Raw genomic sequence first — 20,714 nt, 5'->3', positions numbered from 1 at the left:
TAAGGAACTAACCAGAAAAATTGTCACAGCCAGAGGGAGGGGAAGGCGACTATAAGAAGATTGGTAAGTTTGCTTTGTTTTGATCATAAGAGGTTAGAAGAAAGTAAGATTTGGTTTGCTTAGAAAGAGAGGACATTCTTAGCTGGATGGTAGCTGGGAGGGCGGCAACAATAACGGGGACGGCCGGCTTTTGGAGGACCCAGACCATGTATATATATGTCACAGTTTTCAAAAGTTACATACCACAATACACTAAGTATTTGATTTGATTTCACTCAACTTTATACAATAGAGTAAGTAAATGAAAAGTACACTATAATATCTTATCAATATAAACCAATATTAAGCATCCGAAAATGTGACGTCGTTACCAATAAAGTAGGTTGAGATTAGTGAAGAAAAATGTTGACTATTTATCGATCGTGCGGGCAACCAAATTTGTTTGTTAGCATGGAATGCAGTTATTTGTGAACTATATCAAACTAAACAATTTGTGATTATGCTTTCTTTTATTTGTTTTCAGTTTTAGCTACCTTTTTCTGTTTGACATCTGATGTATTATGTGAGTCTTCCAAATTTGTTATCCAACAAAGTAAAATTCCTCCATTTGATCTATATTGTGGAACTAATATTTGCATTAAGATAAGCTAATCTACATTACACCTCTCTTGAAGTGTGTCCCTTTTATTAATGTGGGATGCCCTTTTTATTTTTTAACTTCCTATCTTACAATGTTTACTTTCTTCTTTCCGGAAATAGATTCTATATTGCACAATTGATTGGCTACTATTGAATCAAGCACGGGAAATCTAATAGTAACAGAAAAGATTTTCTTAAGAATAGAACCTTAAACAAATCATCAAATAAACAGAAAATTATGATTCAGTTCATATTAACAACAAGCTGAACTACAAAAATGATCCCTCTTCCCTTCTTCCTGCTTGAACATCGTCCCTTTTGATTCCATTTTGGTCATATCAAGAAGTAAGCCCGTAATTCAGACACCCATTTATTACTATCTGATTCCCACGATGAAAATAGCCGCCGCCGTCAAATCTCTGGTCAGCTTCTTCACTGCTATCTTCAGCTTCATCTTCATCTTCATCATCACCATCTTTTTCTTCACCTTCATCAGACGATAAAGGAACCAGCCAACAAGCACCATATAAGTGCCCATTAACACATACAAAGTACTCCAATCCAGTCTCCATCGAACCAAGCCGCCGCGCCGCACTTTTGGGTATGAGCCGAGCCGCCGTCATACTCCAAACCCGAGCTCGACAGAATGGACACTTGGCTCCTTCTTCAAGCTCCACTCGTCTTCTGATCAAACTCGCCCTTGTCCTAGATTTCATAAATCCCCAAAATACCCCTCGGAAAAGCCCCAAATCATCGCTCCCAGTTGGATGCTCACACGGATCACTCACGTACAGCAAATCACTTCTACATCTCTTCACCAAAAAACTCCGACCGGATGTCTTCGAAAACCGAGATGTTTTCACGAAGTGACCCGATGCCGATTCGCGCACTTGGAAATGCCGGGTCGATTGACATCCACTGCAGAAAAACATCAATTTTGCCATCGCCTGCCATCCGCCGCCAATTCTACCGCTCGGAGAGCCGTCAGTTAAAGCCGTTATCATTTGCGGAGCTCGATACACGCATAGCTCTCTCCATAGAATCCTTCTCGCAACTGCACGGAGTTTCCTATTGACCGACGCCGTTTGACATAGTGTACGAATATCCCAATTCATTGACGCAAACACCAAGATAAGAATCCTCTCATTGTAAATTCCCGATTCGGACGACTCTCCGACCCGCCGTCTTTGACTCCGATTGTCACTCATACTTACTTTTCCGACGAGAATGTGGTCAGTAAAGTAGTTTTTTGGGAACTTAAATAAACGGCTAAGAGTAGTATAGATAAATAAATACCTGCCCATCACATCATTGCAAAATACTTGGCTACGTGCTTCTCTTTGATTGGATGATAGAGACCATACGGATATGATATTTCTTCGGGTCAATGTAATCGTATGGAAGCAAGCAAGCAAGGATCCATGGACACGTGTCCTTTATTAAATACATACTCCATTTTTTTTTTAGTGGCTCGAAAATATCTTATGTAATACGTGGCAGGGCTATAAATATTTTGGATTTTAATATATGTTTGTGATTCTTTCTACAAGTGATGTGCTTACAAGTGTTTCTTCAAACAACCAACTAACACGTATATCATTTTGACTTGTTTACAGTTATAGTGTGTAATTTTGTAGGGAAGAAAGAGACAAATCGATATAGCATGATTGAGTACTTTGAAAAAAAAAAACGTTACTTTTGATATTTGTAGTATTTTATTATATCATTAGAAAGATATTTTTCATGTGCCAGATGGAAGTGTTTGATTTCACTTGTTTGTGAATTTATATTATAGTTACTATAGTATAGAATTATTGATTTAAGACGTATTTATATGTGTATGCGTATAATATTGTCTTGTGTTTAAAGTTACTCCATTCATTTTAAATTAATTGAATTTTGAAATATTTTTTATTTTTCAAATTAACTTAATTATTTAATTTTTCTAGACTAATTTTAATATATTCTTTCAATTTTACCCTTCATTAGTTAGTACCGTACTATATTGCTTTTATCTCATGAGCTTATTCTTATGACGTTCCTTCATGTTTGAGTATGGTTCTATTCTCACAACTTTTTGTTACCGAAGTTAGACATGGAACTTTATTCTTTACTTAATCCTTTTTATCTCCATGTTCCATTGATACCATAATATGCGCAATAACAAGAATAACTAATGGTAGCAATTTACGATAATTCATTATTCTTCGCTACTATATATAAAAGTTAAAGTAATTGTTGTGGACAATTCTTTTTTGTTTATTTGCAAATTTCAATCTATCCAACATATGTCAGATAAGTATTTTTAATTTCAAACGATGAGCTTTTATTTAATCTTTTCATATGCTATAAAACTCGATTTATTGGTAGAAATTAATATGAATTAAAAGCGAGTTCCGATCCTAACTTAATAATTATTATTATTTCTACTTTTCTTCAAAGTATAATAGAGTAAAAATTAAAAGTAGTTGACTAGTAAGGAGAGGGGGTGAAATTTTATGTTACAATTCTTTTTCAATATATATATATTCAAATTTTGTTTTATCTAATAAATACGAGTTAATGTTTATATATATGTCAAATTAAAAGACCAAGGCATTGATGTTGAAATGAGATAGGACAATTATATAGATAGCTTTTAATTAAATGTCGGATCCATTTTCGGGTCGCACCACAATTATCTGATGATGGAGTCCAGTCTTCCTTCACGTTTCTTAAATTCTCAGGTTTTCTTTGGGTGAGTTGCCAAGAATCTGCGCTACTCTTGGAAACTATTCATCTTTTTTTTAACCCCATTGATGAGGTTGTTGTGACACATATCAAAATGGGTGCTTCTCCATCAGTTCCACAAAAATGAATCCACCAATTCACCGTCAAGGTTATGTTTTTACAGAATCTCTTTTCAACGTGTATTAGCATTCTCATATCTTTGTTTCCAATTTACAGGATAGCAAAGGAAAGGATGTAGACCTCACCATCTACAATGAAAAAGTGCTTCTTCTTCCAAATGGTTTACACTCCTCCTTTTTCCATTATTTTTATATGCAAGTAATTTCCAAACTTTAAGCTTTATTATCTGTATCGGTTACTTATTGACCCCTTCATCACAAAAACTTTTGGTTTATTGTGAATTCTGTCCAAATGTATTTATTAGGAATTGCACTTCTATACAGTTCCTTTAATATCCAAATTATTGAGTTGGTCTATTACAATTTAGCTAAAGATTAGTTAAATTGACTTTTAATTAAATTAACCCTCAATAAGTGAAAAGTGTCACATCAATGTGTGTGGTGGGGGTATTATTGTTATGATATATTACCCCCTTAGACATGTGGTGATGGTGTGCGTGTGTGTTGAAACAGTTCATTCACAAACTCAAACTATACCCAGTTGACTGAACTCTACGACAAATACAAGGAGGAAGGTGATCCTTTCGTTTTCTCTCAAAATTTGTTCCTCATATTGTTACAATTAGTTACTGACTATACATGATGACATATTCGTATACTCATAATTTTTCTCTCAAGTTTGTACTCCCTTAACTATGTTTGTGATTCTGTACATACGACAATGTAGTATATATTTTTATTGAAATTCAGGCTTTGAGGTCTTGGCCTTCCCCTGCAACCAATTCTTGAAGCAAGAGCCAGGGACAAGTGAGGAAGCACAACAATTTGCTTGCTCTAGATTCAAGGCAGAATATCCCATTTTCCAAAAGGTAAGATGACATGTATGATAAATTTTGATAATCAAGGCATTTTCACCTAATGACATGGACTTAGTTATTGTTTGAATTGCGCTTATGCTCTTAGTGGTCGTTATGGGTGACAGAAGCGGCTCACAATCTTCCCTATTGGATGTTGAAAACGTAAACACATATAGAGCACAGAGATCCACTAGAACATAATATATGTAAAAAAAACATGAGACTGGAAGCAAAATCAGGACACTTGAAGAATATATGTTTGTCCCAAGATTTGTGGTGGAAAGGGGTTAGAGCTTAGATGTTATTGTGCATCCTTTTTGGACTGCTCAACCGTGTTATACATTTAGATAGTACAACTTATTGTGTGGCCAAAAAACAAAACAAGAAAAGCTAATTTTGAAATCCTGTTGATTCTTGCTTGTGGTAGATAATATATTAATGAGTTATTGATGAAGTTTAGTATGTCTTTTAATCCGTGATGGAGGGGGTTGGAGATTAGATTTTATTATGTGTCCTTTTTGGCCTGCTCTACCGTGTTATACATTTAGATAGTTACAACTTATTGTGTGTGGCAATTGAACAAAACAGGAAAAATTGATTTAGTAATTCTGAGTCCTGCTGATTCTTGCTTGTGGTAGATAATGTATTATTGATCTATTGAATGCAGGATCTTGTTTATGTGGTTTCACTTATTGATGTAGTTCCTAATTCTTATAATGTATAGAAATAAAATTTGTATTGTATCTGGGGGATTTCCCAAGTAATATTTGGGGGGAAATTTGGCAACAGATACAATACAAATTTTATTTCTATACATGATAAGAATTAAGAACTACATCAATAAGTGAAACCACATAAATAGGATCCTGCATTCAATTGCTCATTAATACATTATCTATCACAGGCAAGAATCAGCAGGACTCAGAATTACTAAATCAGCTTTCCTGTTTTGTTCTATTGCCACATGGCCCACACACAATAAGTTGTAACTATCTAAATGTATAACACGGTAGAGCAGTCCCAAAAGGACACCTAATAAAATCTAATCTCCAGCCCCCTCCATCACGGATTAAAAGACATACTAAGCTTCATCAATAAGTACTCATTAATATATTATCTAACCACAAGCAAGAATCAACATGATTTCAGAATTAGCTTTTCCTGTTTTGTTTTTTTGCCACACAATAAGTTGTACTATCTAAATGTATAACACGGTCGAGCAGTCCAAAAAGGATGCACAATAACATCTAAGCTCTAACCCCTTTCCACCACAATTTAATAGATTTCTCAAGTAATATTTGGGGGGAAATTTGGCAAATAGTGTTTGTCCATACAATTTGCCATTATTTGGCAAATATCCCAAATACTAGTATTTGGGCCAAATCTCATTATTTGGGATCTTTTAAAAATTGAAATTTTACACCAAACTTTTATCTTTTACAAAAACATCCTCCATAGTAGTTGTTTGCGTTGTATTACATAATTTTTTACGTGAACACCAAAGTAGTGATGAAATATTCATTGAATATGAAAGTGTTGATGGGGGTTTGCCTTCTGGGTCGTGTTGGGCTTGCCTAGTGCGGGTTACCTCTCCTATGTGGTTTGCGAGCTATTGCACAAGAGTGAGGGTTTTACCCTGTGCGCACCCAAAGGGTAACGGCTGCGGGTTTCCCTCGTCATAAAAAAAAATAAATGATATGGTTCTTGATGAAAAACCGACTCAGGATAACAAAGTCATGTGCTTTGTCTACTTCACAATGTATGGAATGATGCTTGTTGCACTCACTCCAAACTACCACATTGCTCCAGTGTCATAGACACTACTTGTTATTTGTTGCAACGAAGATCCAATTGAATTGTAATACAAACTTATGGTAGTTTTGATAGTTTTTAAAACTTATGGGTATAAATTATATTTTTTCTAAAAAAGTGAAATATGGTTTCCAAATACTATGCCAAACACATGGTGAAATTTCACCCAAATAATATTTGGAAATCTATGGCCAAACGCTAGCTTAGCATTTAGCTCATTTGGGTCTAACCTTGCTGCATTTTGAATCCAATTATTCCAGCGTATATGATTGCATCATTTCCAGTTATTACTTCTTGTTCGTTATCTACTTCTTACCTTTGTTTAATTTTCGATAAGTCTCATCTGTGTTGCATGCGCCCAAGGGTGTGGTGAGACATTTGATGAAGAAAATGAAACAGGAACAACCGCACTGGCCATAATAAACTGACTTTCATGCTAAGCTGGATTCTACACCACGTGAGACTGGGGTTTGAATCCCAGCAGAGGCGAAAAAAGTTACATCATTTCATTCTATCTTCCTATTGAAGAGTTACTCACATATACTGGTGAGAGGATATAGGTACCTAGTGGATAGTCGTGGCCCATTTGCCTGGTGGCCAGAGACCACCTTACAGAAAGGATCTTCATCTGTCTCCAAACGTTTGCTAAGTAATCCTCATCTGTGTTTATTGTCTACTTTTTACCTTTTGTATAAGTTTCTATACCATGTGACATTGTTTCCGTTTGAATCCTTTCTTGTTTGCCATATGTTCATCTTAGCATTCAGAAATCAGTTCGTTCTTAGTATATGTGTTTAATTGTACTGGTGAGTATTTCAGTTGAACAAATAAATGACTGTTAGAGTTATCCTACTGAAAACTTGTTATTTTGCTAGAGTAAATCTTGTTAAAAGACCAAAAAGCTGATCAAATGTATCGGGAAATGATAGCCGTTGTTGTAACCTGATCTAATTCTGTAGACTTAACGGATCAGCAGGAACTGTATTATGGGAATGTGTGAGGTGGCAAATGCTTTGGTTGCTCTGCACCTTTACCTTTCCGCCATTTGTCCCTTTTTCTCGTTATTTCAATTTAAAGGCAATAATTCTAGTTTTTCAATTGTGTTGTACCATTGAAGTTTGAACATATTTCTGCCCTTTTACCAGAAGTTGGAAGCAACCATCCTGCTATATATGGCCTTTTTGCATTCTATGTATTAGTCGGTCTGGTGTATCAAGATTTTGAAGAGTCTATCTGCAGCTGGTTTGAGAATATCTTTTATCGTTTTGTTGCAACTCTGTTGACCTAATAACAAACTTGAAAGTCAAACTAGGTGTGAGTTAATGGTCCGGATGCAGCACCAGTTTACCAATTCCTTAAATCAAGCAAAAGTGGTTTTCTCGGTTCCAGCATCAAATGGAATTTCACCAAATTTCTGATTGATAAGGAAGGAAAAGCTATCAAGCGTTATGGCTCCACTACTGCACCATTGGCAATTGAGGTTGGCCTCTCTCTCTCTCTCTAGAGTCTCGGGGCAGCAACTTAGTAACACAGAAGTAAATATTGTTGTGAAAATAATAAAATAGGGCAACCTGGTGCACAAAGCTCCTGCCATGTGTGGGCTGCTCCAAGGAAGGGTCTATTGTAGACCACCTTACCCTCTTCTTATTTTTTTGATAAGCAAGATCTCCACAATTCTTGTACTAATGGAAAACTTATAGATTTTCTGAAATATAATTTTTGTTAATGACTCCAAATCAAGTAGCAAATTCAGTGCCCTTTATGAGATTCATGTACGTACAGAGGTGATTTTCCCTGGATTAACTTGCAGGCTGATATCCAAAAAGCACTAGGGAAGGTGTGAGAGGCTATATCAGTTGATGAGTTCAGTTACATAAATAAAAAGAGGATGGATGGAGATTTCTTGCATATTCTGCTTGTTATCTGGGGAACAAAGTTTCAGTTTTTGCGCGTCTCCTACCTAGCTCCCTATCCCTATCTCCTCAATGTAATTTACATACAATAATATATGGTGTATGTTTCATGGTGTTGTTTATTCTTGGGCACATTTTGCAGCTAATATTGATTAAGATTGTTGCTTGAAGTAACAGAATAACTTAAAATATTCAAATGATGACATACAATACTTATATAACCACCAAACGTAATACAATGAGTCATACATACTACGTACATTTAAATTTTTAGGAGGTAAAGGCCCATATCCCCTCCTAAAAATCTTTACTTATTGTAAATAAAGTAGGTAATTAATATATAGGAGTCCGTCAAACTCCATGCCACATGTACTATATATAGCGTGCGTTTTAATTAAAGATAATCGGTACTTATGGAGAGTGTGGTGGCTTCTGATGATCATTCTCTTGGTACCTTGCGGAGGAACCACAGGTGAAAGTTACACTGCAAGTTGCATGAGCCAAAGTAGTATACTGATGGATTGGCCTGGCAAGGAAAGTAGGCAAATGAGCCAATAGAGAGCAGACACATTTGCTATCGACAGCTTTCATCCACCTACAGCATTCCTCTTCTGCTGGAGTTTGTGTATACCCAAGACTCGTAGGAGGTGCAGGTGCTGGAGAGAACGTGGGTACTAGGCCAGGTGCGGGTGCAGGACCAGGTGCTGGAGAGAACGTGGGTAATGGGCGAGGTGCGGGTGCAGGTCCTGGTGGAGGCAAAGGAGTAAGTGGCAAAAATTGACATGCATTGTTCACAAGTGAAAATTGAGAGAGACAAAGTGGACGAGGGACAGCAGGGCCGGGCCAAGTTGCAAATTGGCTATTTGATCCTCCAACGTAAATTATAATTAGGAGTAACAAAGTTGAAACTTTTCCTTGGATCATCTTCATTTTTGCTTGATATTATAATGTTATTTACTAATAGCGATGATATACATATTCAGCATTAATCGTCTAATGTTAGTCTTATATACTCGTAATGAAAACAAAAGTTGCATGCATAATCTTTATATGTTACGTTTTCATAGTTAGGTATATTATTATTTTTATCTGAGTAATTAAAGAAGACAAAAGGGGGTGAGGACGACTCTTTCTTTTTATGTTAACAACGCTTCTTTAATTATCTGACGATAGCTTCGGCGTAGTTAATTAGTAAACAAACCTTGTTAAAAAAGAAAATGCTTAAAATTGAATTTCTCTTTAATTTGCTCGTAAAATTCAATCACATTTGTGATTTGACTAGTATAATAATATGGTTTAAGGGTCTTAAGTTATGTTCACATGTCAATATAGCTTAATACATGGCCATGTGATATTTCATTTGAACAATCAAATAAGTCTTATTTCAATTGAGCACCTCTGCTTTGACTTATTGGTTATTACTTACTCAATTTTTCTTTTTGTTAAATCAAAGCTTATAGGATGCTGGTGCCACAGACAACAATTCTCTCTCCCATCAGTAAGTACTACAATAACCCATTGAGCTCTTATTATTATTATTATTATTATAATTTTGACACAAGAATTTAGTCACAATTTTCTTGCTTTGTTCCATTACCATATTCTTCCATATTTCCTCTCCCTCCTGTTTTCCTCGTTTTTTCAACATAACTTGTGTTGCATCCAGTCGATGTACATTCCATCCCTTGACATTTATCAAACGATTTATTTTCTCCAACTGTTGGCTTGCTAATTTACAGTTGTTGATCTTAACTTCGTTAATGGCTTCTTCAAGTAGCTCAACACGTGTCTCCTCGTCGGCGGACTTTGATAATTCTGCTCGAAAATAACGATCAAATTCTGGAACACCAATGGCTTTTCTAATACCTTTGGAGTAATCGGAATTTGTAGGATTGAACATAGTCCGTACCTCGTTCACCATTCCTTTATCCACCATTTTGTCCACTCGTTCGGACAACAAAGAATTTAGTATATATGTGCATGGGCACATCGACCCAGAGGAAACAAAAGTCGTATCTGTTGAAAATATGATTAAATAAATATCTTGTTCGAAGAATTTAACCATCTAGTGACATTGTTATAATATGATTCCGTACGTGTTTGGGTTATATATCAAACTTCGTGCAACGGGTTGTGTTAAAAGAACAATTAAATGTTTTGTGATACTAATAAAAGAGAATATTGGCCCCATATGGCCTTTTTTAGGTCACTCCCGAAAATTTGAAGATTAAATTAAAGCAAATGAATTCCCCTGGATATTTGTGTGAATACCTTTAAATTTGTCCCTTTTAAAAACATATTTTAAGGGCAAGGAAGGAGAATAATACTAGATTTTGCGTTTAAATGAAAACTATATCGTTGGTAGATTATTATTTTTTTCCAGACAAATTAAGCCCACTAGACTAATGGGGGCCGGGATATAATTTAAAGTGTGGCCTCAAAAGTGCATTCGTAGTATAAATGTCATATGCACTCTAAATATTTTGAATGGGAATTAATATCACACAATTCAACAGTACCTTGTACATAGCTTGTAGGTTTTATCATAAACGAGTGCCTCGATGAGCGAATTGGAGTTGATAGCAAATGAAGCCATGTTACAGAAGCTCTTGGCTGTGAACTCCTTATAAGGATCAACCATAAGATGGTGAGGTATCGAACAACGTTCGTTTTCAGTAGTTTTGTTTGTAGCAATGTCAAGTCTTTTGTATACTTGTATTTTGTCAGAGTTGATTATTTCTCCCTTGAAATGAGTGGCTAGGTCAATTGAGAGTCTTGATTTTCCGGCGCCGGTGGCTCCCATCACCACCACAACCTTATGATCCATTTGCGGTGGTTGCCCAATGTGTATCAATGGACACGTTTGGTTGCACATTCTTGTTGATATTTGCATTGTATAGAGTACAACGTAAATTGTAAGAAAGTTACTCTTTTACTTTAGATGTTTGTAGATATATTTCAACTAGATATACCATGCATGGATGATGGATCTACTTAGCTTGTTTTCTGCAGCCAATATGTTGAGTATTTATATATGGTGGAGTGTCATAGACCATTTCCATCAAATTTGGTTCCAATACTTTTATTCTTATAGTATTGCATTGAAGTATAAGATGTATGCACTAATTCAAATAAAAAACAAAACACCGATTCTAGATTTTAAATTTATGAATTTAGTATAAATTTCTGATTTTACAGTTATAATTTCTGAAGTTTATTCATATGATTAAATATTCAATGGATCTTCAATAAATAATCTTAGGTTTTGAGAAATGTTTTGTCGAATAAATAAATTAATATTGAGAGTAAAATAATATTTTTTATAGTTAAAAATGACAAGTAAAAGTGAATCGAAAGAGTAGTAGTAAATTTAACATGTTATAAAGGGTAAGTATTTACTATTCTTTTCTCAAGTTACCAATCAATACTGATTATGAGCGCGTAAAAGTTATTCCGTCCGTCCAATAATAGTTTTCCGCGCTATATTATTTGGGATGTTCAATAATGTTTTCCGCACTATATTATTTGGGATGTCCAACAATAATTGTCCACTTTATAGTATTATTTTGGAATGTCCAACAATAATTGTGCACTTTATGAAATCAATGGATAATTTTACATTTAGTTCCTAATTTACCCTTTATCATTAATTATAGTCATTTCCTTATTACATTTTTTCAAGACATTGTATTTATTATATTAAAAGGGTAATATAATAAAATTAACCTTATATTTATAGGTTCCTAAGAAGTATGTAAAGTTAATAATGGAGAACTAATATGGGACGGAAACACGCCTCTAAACAACTGTATTTTTGCGGTGGTCAAAATACTAAATGGGGAATTGTCCAATAAGAATAAATACCTTAGGAACAAAATGAGATATGATCATAAATAATTAGTGCTAATGGAAGTCGAATAATCCTTTTAATTGTTTTTTTTTCAACCTTAATAAAGTTGACCGAATTAACTTATCCATGACCACGGGAAACACACAAAAAGACAGATGCGGACGGTGACCTTTTAATATTCAAAATTTATTCTGATTTAAAAAAAATATTCAAATCTTAGCTAATTAAAAGCAATATTTTCACATCTGATATATTTATCCAAGTGGGAGGTTGATTACTTAAAATAGGATTTCACTCCATAGCCTTTTACATTTATACTTAATGAATGAATATAATAATAGTGAGTGGCCTGAAAAATCATTTTTCCTAATTTCTTGTGGTAATTATATAGATGCATTACAAATCGATCTATTTTTAATCACATCTAGTATTTCGAATATCTATATTTAAATTAATTTAAATTTGTGTTGGTTGAATTTATTATGAACTGAAATAATGTTTGATTTTTTATATTAACGAAAAATAAAGGTTTTATTTTTCCGAACAGACACATGACTTTTGTGTATAGGCACTACCATTTTTTTTTTTTTTTGAAAAAACACCGAGTTCGCCCAAATTTCAAGTTTCTCTTCTTCTCTCTCTTTTTCGCATTGTTTTTAAAAATAATTTGCTTTAGCTTTTGCCTGAGATACTACTATTTCGTTAGAGATCATCCATTCTATCTTGAAAGGAAATAATATTAAACTTTAAGTACGAGATTAAGTTTTATTTTATGTTAATAATTTTTATATTCATCTTACTTTCTGCTTGTGTGACACCAAAATCTTCATGATTTTCTATTTTCATTTTGGAGACTAAAATTCTTGTGATTTTCTACTCCGCTTTGTTACTTGATTTAAAAATATAAAAACATCATCATTTTATTAAATCTGATTAAAGATATAGAAAATTGAACCAACGGTGCATACATGCGATCATACTAAATATTATCTAACTCGAATGCAAAAAAATAATTAAAAATAAAAGAATCTCAACTGTTTATCATACGTTTTATTTGTTGATGGTAATTAATACAAACACAAGCTGATCTAATATTCTACGTAGTAATATAATGCCTTTCTCCTATTCATGAAATCAAACACGATCTTAGGATTCACAAGCTAATTAAACAAAGGATTATTAGTGTCTAGATAAAGGAAAGAATGATTCTGGATATACGTACATAGAAAACAGACTTGATCACCCCCACCCACCCCAATTTGATTATGGTGGATAACAATTTGATCATTTTATATATGGATTTTGGACTAAACCTATCGATAAAGGTATCTACACTATCAAGAGGTACAATTGAAAGATTCATTAGATCGACTATACTTTGTAACTTGTTTCGAATTAGCCTTTTGAAGTATGAAGGGACAACACAAAAATAATTAGTTCATTGCACTAAAGGAATTATTTTTTCGAGCGTATAGAGAAAATGATCTTCCATGACGAGTTATAATTTTGAATAAAGAAAAAATATTTCAACAAATGTCGTATATGTTTTATTTAGTACTAATGTCATGTGTTATATTTTATGGATGTAATCGAAAAATCCACTTCAACAAAAAGGGTCGAATCTCAAAATAAAATAGAAAAATATAGTGTTTTAATGACACCCAGCGATGTTTTGATGAAGCCAGTGCGGTTACCCAAGCGAAAAAAGAGGACAAATTTTTATAATATCATCCTGATGATTGATCAATGGTCAATTATTTTGAGGGTCTATTCTTTTTTTTCTTTTTTCATCTTTACGTAATTGAATTTATTTTCTTTTTCTGTTTCAATTTATCAAAAAGATACACTACTAATATAGTGAAAATTGGATCCAACTTTTGCATCTTAGATCATCCTGATGATTGATCGATGATCATTTATTTTGAAGGTCTGTTCTTTTATTTTTATCTTTACGTAATTGAATTTATTTTCTTTCTCTGTTTCAATATATGTGACATAATTTATTTGCGACAAATTAAAGTAGAATATGCACATCACACATTGTGTACTTATCTTACCATTAGCTTCAAATTTTAGATCCAATTGGATTAAATTAAAGTTGTAAACTCAAATATGGCACACATCCTTGATTGGTGCTCGGTGACTTACTTTTAACTAAAATTTTCCAAATTGGCTACAACTTAAATAGCAAGGACACGGTGAAAACTGGCTAACAGGTGCAATTCCTACCATTAAAACATGAAACAGCCCACGCGTTTGTCCAATGGGCTTTCTTGTTTTCTACCCACGATTAGGCGGGTCCATGTGCTATGGGCTCATGAAATACGATACGACGCCATTGTAATGGGAGCGTGCTTGTGTTTTTGAATACCCCTGGCGCTCCTTGCCCTAAAGGCCTAAACCCTATTCTACTGTGTTTTCAATTTCTTCAGCACAATGAAGCTCGTCAGGTTCATGCGACATCTTCAATTTTTATTCTCTGTGAGTTATTTCTAGTGAGCTTAGCCATGGATTTAACTTTAACTTTAACTGTAACTGTCTGTTCAGATTTTTGATGAAGCTGAACAACGAGACTGTCTCAATTGAGCTCAAAAACGGAACCGTTGTTCATGGAACCATTACAGATCACTCTCTCTACCTTTCTATCAATTTCTTCGTTTTTTTTTTTGTTCTCAGTATATATTCTGTATTGCTATATTTACGTATTAGGTATGACCTTTGTAAAGTCTGAAATGAACAATCTGCACTTATGTAATAGCTGAATTGCTCACGCCAATATGTAAATTAAAGAATGTTCTGTATGAATTTGACTTTATTCGGAAGAGAAGTTATTTGGAAGTGTCGCTTACTGAAAGTGTAGTTGCTAGGTGGGATATGCAAGTTGCTAAATAGGACAAGTTAATCGGTTCATAGCAGATGAATGGTCACTGCAATAGTTTACTTCATTCTCTTTCACTTCCACCGTGAGTCACTATGTATCTCTATAAATGCATGGAAGCTGAACAATGGGACTGTCTCAATTGAGCTCAAAAACGGCACCGTTGTTCATGGAACCATTACAGGTCACCCTCCCTATCTTTCTGTCTATTTCTTTCTTAACTATATTTAGGTATTTCCCTGTCAAATCTAAAATGAACAATCTGCACGTATGTAATTGTTGAATTGCTCACGCCAATATGTGAATTAAAGAATGTGCTTGTATGAATTTGATTTCCTGGGTTGTCAAGTTATTTGGCAGTGTCTCTAAGTCTAGTTGTTGGGTGGTATATGGAAGTTGCTGAACTACAACAACAACATAATACCCAATGTAATTCCACAAGTGGTGAGGTCTTGGGAGGCAGAGTGTTTGCAATTCTTACCCCTACCTCGTAGAGTTAAAGAGGTTGTTTCCAATAGATTCTCATGCTTAAATAAAGCATTTCCAAACAATTTTAAAAAGGATATACAAAAATAAGTGCTCATGACAGACAAGTGAGGTTTTGCTCAAGTGGTTGAGCACTTCCACAATCAACTAGTAGGTTGAGGGTTTGGGTCAAAGGATAGGGGGGAACACTATTGATCCTTCTAGGCTCCTGGGGGTGGGGTGGAAAAACGGAGCAACAACAACAATGAAAGCAAGTTGCTAAACTGACTTTGGTTTATGCCGCAAGTTAAGTTAGTTCATAGCAGATGAATGGTAACTGCAATAGTTCACTTCACTTCCACTATGAGTCACTATGTATGTCCATAAATGCATGGAAGCTAGGGCTGAGAAGCTATAGAAAGTATATGAGGTAACCCGTCTCAATCTGTCTACTCCTCTCACTGCCCTTCTGAATTTGTTATCTTCTTATCCTCTCTGAATCGCACGTATTATCTCTACTTCAGTCCTTCTCCAACTATGAAGTTCCTTTCAAATATCAATAGGAATTCATTCTCAAGTACAGAGCTATTTCTGCCTATCATCACTGTAATTTATGTCTAGACACTAGAGAACTGTAATTCCTCTCTGTTAATTGTACTCTGCTTCAATAAAAATAACATCTCTCGTTCTCTTTTTTGTGGCTCTAAAAGTTGGATTATTACACAACTCGAAGAAATTTGAAGTGTCACTATAATAATTCAACAATTCCTTCAATGACTTTGTATGCATTTAAATACAGCTATGATGTCTCCATCCCAAACTAGTTGGTTTGTCTATATGAGTGTCCTATATTTCTTCTGCTTTATTCGGATCATTTCATTAATTCACAGTTCGTATACTAAAAATACAAATCTCTATATTAAAAAACAAAACAAAAAACTAAGAAATTATGTGAGTGAACATGGGATTCTTATCATCTTTTTGTCATTTTCTTAATATTTTTCATAAGTTAACCCCATTCATATATTCTTTGCTTTAAAACTTAAAACTATGTTTGGTTGGGGTGGAAAAAAGAAGCTTAAGAGGAATGAAAGTAAGAGGTTAAAAGTTAATTTCCTTGTGAGTAAAAAAGGGATAGAAAGCAAAAGTAGATGGGTTGTGCATTCTTCTATGTGGATTTTTCAGTGTATCTGAATTTTGATGGAAAAAGGAAATGTATTTGTCTTACTTCTGTTCCAACCATACCAAACAACCTGAACTACATTGCTTCTATCCACTTAAGGGAGGAAAATCACTGAATAACAAATACTCCACATCAGGGGGAAGTAAATCAGTGACCAATGATTCACTCAAAGGAGGTGGATCAGTAGAATCTCTCTTGACTTCCTATTGAGATAGTAGTATTTTCTAATACTTCTAAATTTTCACGGATAACTGTCACCATTAATTTTGATACATCAGTAGAAAGTATAAAGAATTTTTGGTACTTTTTATACTGCTATTATTATTTCAATGTTGTGTAATATTAGCTTGAGATAAGTTTAAACAGAGTAACATGGTCAATAAGGATTCATTTAGCCGGACCGAACTTGTTTGAAACTGTGGTGTTGTTTCTTTTGTTGTTGTTGTAAGACCTTCACTATCATTTTGTCGATAGAATAGGTCGATAACGTAGTGCTCTTCAAAAATTTAAGTCATCTTGCACATGGTTCCAGATCATTATGCCACCATTGTTCTCACATCTCAGGTCCCTACAAGTGAAATATTCTATGCTGGAATCATTTGGTCCAAGAGCTCTTTTATTTTCTATGCAAAACCCTGTTGTCTTCATCCTTTTGTTTCCAAAGATGTGCATTAGTTGCTCATCTCAGCAAATGTAACACTAATTGACAAAACCTATGTTCAATATTAAATGTTATTGATTACCTAGTTGTTGCTATACCCGTAACTTATAACACTTGTTTTGATTATATAAGCAAAAACCATGATGCCTCCACTTGTTTGTGGATTGTCATTGTCTATGTGAGGCGTGAGTAAGTTCTTATTTCCCAGCTTGAGGTTAAAGTTCCAGGTACTTAGGTCAGAAAGAGTAGACACATCAAGTGGAGTACTATAGGCTGGTTGCATTTGATATTTGAGCATGTAGAACTAGCGCAAAGAGTGAGAAGTAAGTGGCATATATGATGTTGTGTACTCCGACAGTCACTTTTTCTCTGCAATGTTAACTAGTCTTAAATTCAGCTAGACGAGGAGCTAAAGTTGTGTCGAACTACTGTTATTCACTATGCATGAATGCTTGAGCTTAAGCACGCTTGCAATCAACTTATAAGTTATTTTGTTGTACCCAAGTTTTATGACAACAACACCTAGTGTTGCATTTATAATTGTTATCTGTTGTTGTAATCTTGTTGCGAATGCTCTATGTAATACATTGTACTGTAGATTTTTTACAATTGAGGAGTAGCCATTTATCCCTTATTTCTTTTTGGTGCTCTTATGATTTACCTCTATGCGTTGAAGATAGGGTGTCATTCATAGAATGATAGAACATCATATCTTTAGGTAGGCTTTCTGCTTTTTGGTATACATATACGGGTGTGCTTTGTACCTAAACATTTTTAAAAAGAATAATTACTTCATCCTCTGAAAAAATCATCATACTGTAGCTTCTTTGTCCGGCAGTAGAGATGCCTTTGCAAACTTAGATAGGCTTTTTATGGCGAGTGCCAGGGCTTGTGCTGGTTGCATTGAAAATGTCAAATTTGCATGGAAAATAGCCATCTATGTATTGAAGAGTATATCTCTGTTCTAGATAACTATAGTAGTCAAAAGTAAATATTTGTCCTGTTCTCATATTTTGAGACCTATAGCATTTACCTTTCTCTGTTGGTTGTCCTTTCCATGCTTTAGACTTTTATTCCTTGAGGGGTTGCTTATACTTACAGAAAACTGCTAGATATATTCGGGATATAGAAATATGTATTCAAGCATATCAGTGTGTTTTGAAATTAACTAGGCACAGTGGCTATTAAATCCGTCTCCTTATTGAAGTTGCTAAATTGAGAGCTGTGAGTTAAGTTTCTAAAGGCAGTTACATTTTTACAGGTGGATGTTAGCATGAACACACATCTGAAGGCTGTCAAAATTACGCTAAAAGGGAAGAATCCAGTGACGTTGGATCACCTAAGTGTGAGGGGTAACAACATCCGTTATTACACCCTCCCTGACAGCTTAAATCTTGAGACGCTGCTGGTGGAAGAAACACCTAGGGTGAAGCCAACAGCTGGTATTGTCATATTGTTAAGGACTACCTACGTTCAGATGTTTTTGTGCCTTGTGGGTGTATGGTTAAATTTCCTTATTGCTTGGACATCCTTCTAATAACCTCTTCCTTTGATTGTTCCTCTTCAGGAAAGCCTATGGGATCGTAGGCGCGGTCGTGGGCGTGGACGTGGTCGGGGCCACTAAATGCATTCCAGCTGCTCTAATTTTTTGATGTAAACATGTGTACGGATTGAGAGATTTGCTCTTGGTTTTTCTAGTAGAAAAAAAGATAGATCTCATGCAACAATTTATTTTGGATCTTTGAAGTCAGGAGCATGTTATCTCGCTGCATCATATTGTCTGCTAACATTACTTTCGTATGGCATTCAATTTTGTTCTGCTTTGTCAAGTTACTCAACTATATTGGTCACTTTTGCATCTACTCAGAATAGAGTGGCATACTATTGGGAATTGAAATAAATATTAAGTTTGATGATCAGTGATATGAGGATTGAACGAAACTCCCATCAAATTTTTGAATCAAAGGAATCGTTTTTGGGTTTAAACTTATAAAGTATAAATTTCATAAATTGTTTGTCATAAAAAAAGAAAAAGAGAGTATAAATTTCATAAATTGTTTATGGGGCATGAAACTCTAGCAAAATTTCGGTGAAGCCATTATTCTTTGGGTTCCACACTTGAACTTATCAAAGTTGTGAAATTATTCCATGTTTTAGTTTTTGTCCAAAATTGTGTTTCGTAACAAAAGCGTGATTAAATGAGATATGAGAGGTTGATATGGCTATTTATGAAACTTTTCCGTAATTGGAGGGCCCAATGGGAGGTTGGTTCTATATCTTAATTCCTCTTCTGGTCACAATATAAGTAGAGTAGCAAACTAAACCCTCATCGGCACGTAGCTGCTTGTGATCTCAATGGCGAAGAATAACAACTCGTTGAAATCAACCGCAGTGGTATTCGGAGCCCTAGCATTTGGGTGGCTGGCGATTGAGCTTGCTTTCAAACCGTGGCTTGATAAGGCCCGAGCCTCCATGGATAAGTCTGACCCATCTCATGACCCCGACGATGACACAACCGATCAAAGTTCAGAAGCTGGCAAGTCTCATGTGGATGTTGATCCTCCCCAAAAAAACAACTAATTTAAGAGTTCGGTTTGATATTTATTTGGGTTCTAAACCCCAAAATCCAAATATATATGCTTGAATTTTACTTGGTAATAAATAATCTATGAATGTTAATTTCTGTTTTTCTTCGGTTTCTAGCCATCAAATTATGACCCTGTATTTTATTTTATTATTTTGTTGGTTAAAGTGAAAGAAAAAAAATAAAATTGGTAGAAGTTTAATAATTCAATTCAAGAGGCAATTTCATAGAGGACAAGTAACTGCACCATTGTTTCTATGATTTGTTTATATATATGGTCAATTTCTATTTGTATTTTATAGTACATGAATACTCAAAATGAGATTTTGACATTTAACGTGTTGTTGTTGATTTATCATATAAAAATTTGTCTACAGTGGATACACTGCATATAGCAGCAAATGAGAATGACAATACAGCCAGAGATAGGGTTGAAGGGATTGTGTTATTATATTCGATTTGACTAGCTAATTATTATGATATGAATATGACTTAAATGTTTTCACACCATATTTCTCATAATCTCACTATGATTTGTGGGCTTCATAAATCACATCACAAGACTAATTAATCTTGCTTAACATCACCCTTTGTTAGTTTGTTGTCACTTCTCCAACCCTCAACCACAAATCTCTAGTTTGAATGATTAAAGAGTGATTTGATTTGTAAAAAAAAAGTGATACTAACACAGTATTTGTAAGTAAAGTGCTACGTATGTTCAACCCCTTTAAGGTAAGAGATTTCAATCATTTTAACAATTTCGAGGTTAAGAAAATACTTTTTTCGAAGTGAATGAACAGTTGGTTGAAAAAAAAACAATTTAGATAGATTGAAATTCTGTATGTGGATCAAATCTACAAAATGGGGCTAGTATTAGGTGCAATGCCTAGCTCTCTTTTTAACAAAGTACAAAACATTAAGGGGTCGTTTGGTAAAAAAATAAATAATGCAGGGAGTAGTAACGCAAAGATTAGTAATACAGAGATTAATAGTGCAGGAATTAGTAGTGCAAAGGTGTATTTT

General features: G+C 34.5%; 3 protein-coding genes and 2 pseudogenes across 3 annotated transcripts; 2 read left to right on the top strand and 3 right to left on the bottom strand.

Moving 5' to 3' along the window:
* Positions 1–948: 948 nt before the first annotated feature.
* LOC125807706 (EID1-like F-box protein 3) lies at positions 949–1,859 on the bottom strand. The gene has a single exon (XM_049487436.1). The coding sequence runs from the start codon at positions 1,845–1,847 to the stop codon at positions 978–980; it is 870 nt and encodes a 289-aa protein (XP_049343393.1). The 5' UTR covers positions 1,848–1,859; the 3' UTR covers positions 949–977.
* Positions 1,860–3,463: 1,604 nt separating this feature from the next.
* On the top strand, positions 3,464–8,012 carry LOC125807802 (probable glutathione peroxidase 5; annotated as a pseudogene).
* Positions 8,013–8,192: 180 nt separating this feature from the next.
* On the bottom strand, positions 8,193–9,000 carry LOC125807801 (pectinesterase inhibitor 10-like). Its single transcript, XM_049487536.1, has one exon. The coding sequence runs from the start codon at positions 8,998–9,000 to the stop codon at positions 8,482–8,484; it is 519 nt and encodes a 172-aa protein (XP_049343493.1). The 3' UTR covers positions 8,193–8,481.
* Positions 9,001–9,565: 565 nt separating this feature from the next.
* LOC125807817 (adenylate isopentenyltransferase 3, chloroplastic-like) lies at positions 9,566–10,897 on the bottom strand (annotated as a pseudogene).
* Positions 10,898–14,346: 3,449 nt separating this feature from the next.
* Positions 14,347–18,694, top strand: LOC125807816 (small nuclear ribonucleoprotein SmD1b-like). The gene is made up of 5 exons (XM_049487548.1): positions 14,347–14,370; positions 14,468–14,518; positions 14,957–14,984; positions 18,369–18,549; positions 18,675–18,694. The coding sequence occupies exons 1-5, from the start codon at positions 14,357–14,359 to the stop codon at positions 18,692–18,694; spliced, it is 294 nt and encodes a 97-aa protein (XP_049343505.1). The 5' UTR covers positions 14,347–14,356.
* The last annotated feature ends 2,020 nt before the right edge of the window (positions 18,695–20,714 follow it).

The sequence above is a fragment of the Solanum verrucosum genome, unplaced genomic scaffold, assembly GCF_900185275.1.
Source record: "Solanum verrucosum unplaced genomic scaffold, falcon-dt-bn FXZP01000183.1, whole genome shotgun sequence".
NCBI lineage: Eukaryota > Viridiplantae > Streptophyta > Magnoliopsida > Solanales > Solanaceae > Solanum > Solanum verrucosum.
Note: the sequence above shows the minus strand (reverse complement) of the source record. Positions and strands in the feature narration are given on the sequence as shown.

Coding starts and splice junctions, on each gene's coding strand:
- LOC125807801 (XM_049487536.1), bottom strand. CDS start 9,000: ATGAAGATGATCCAAGGAAAAGTTTCAACTTTGTTACTCCTAATTATA.
- LOC125807816 (XM_049487548.1), top strand. Junction 14,985..18,368: donor TTCATGGAACCATTACAGGT/CACCCTCCCTAT, acceptor ACATTTTTACAG/GTGGATGTTAGCATGAACAC. Junction 18,550..18,674: donor TAGGGTGAAGCCAACAGCTG/GTATTGTCATAT, acceptor GTTCCTCTTCAG/GAAAGCCTATGGGATCGTAG.
- LOC125807706 (XM_049487436.1), bottom strand. CDS start 1,847: ATGAGTGACAATCGGAGTCAAAGACGGCGGGTCGGAGAGTCGTCCGAA.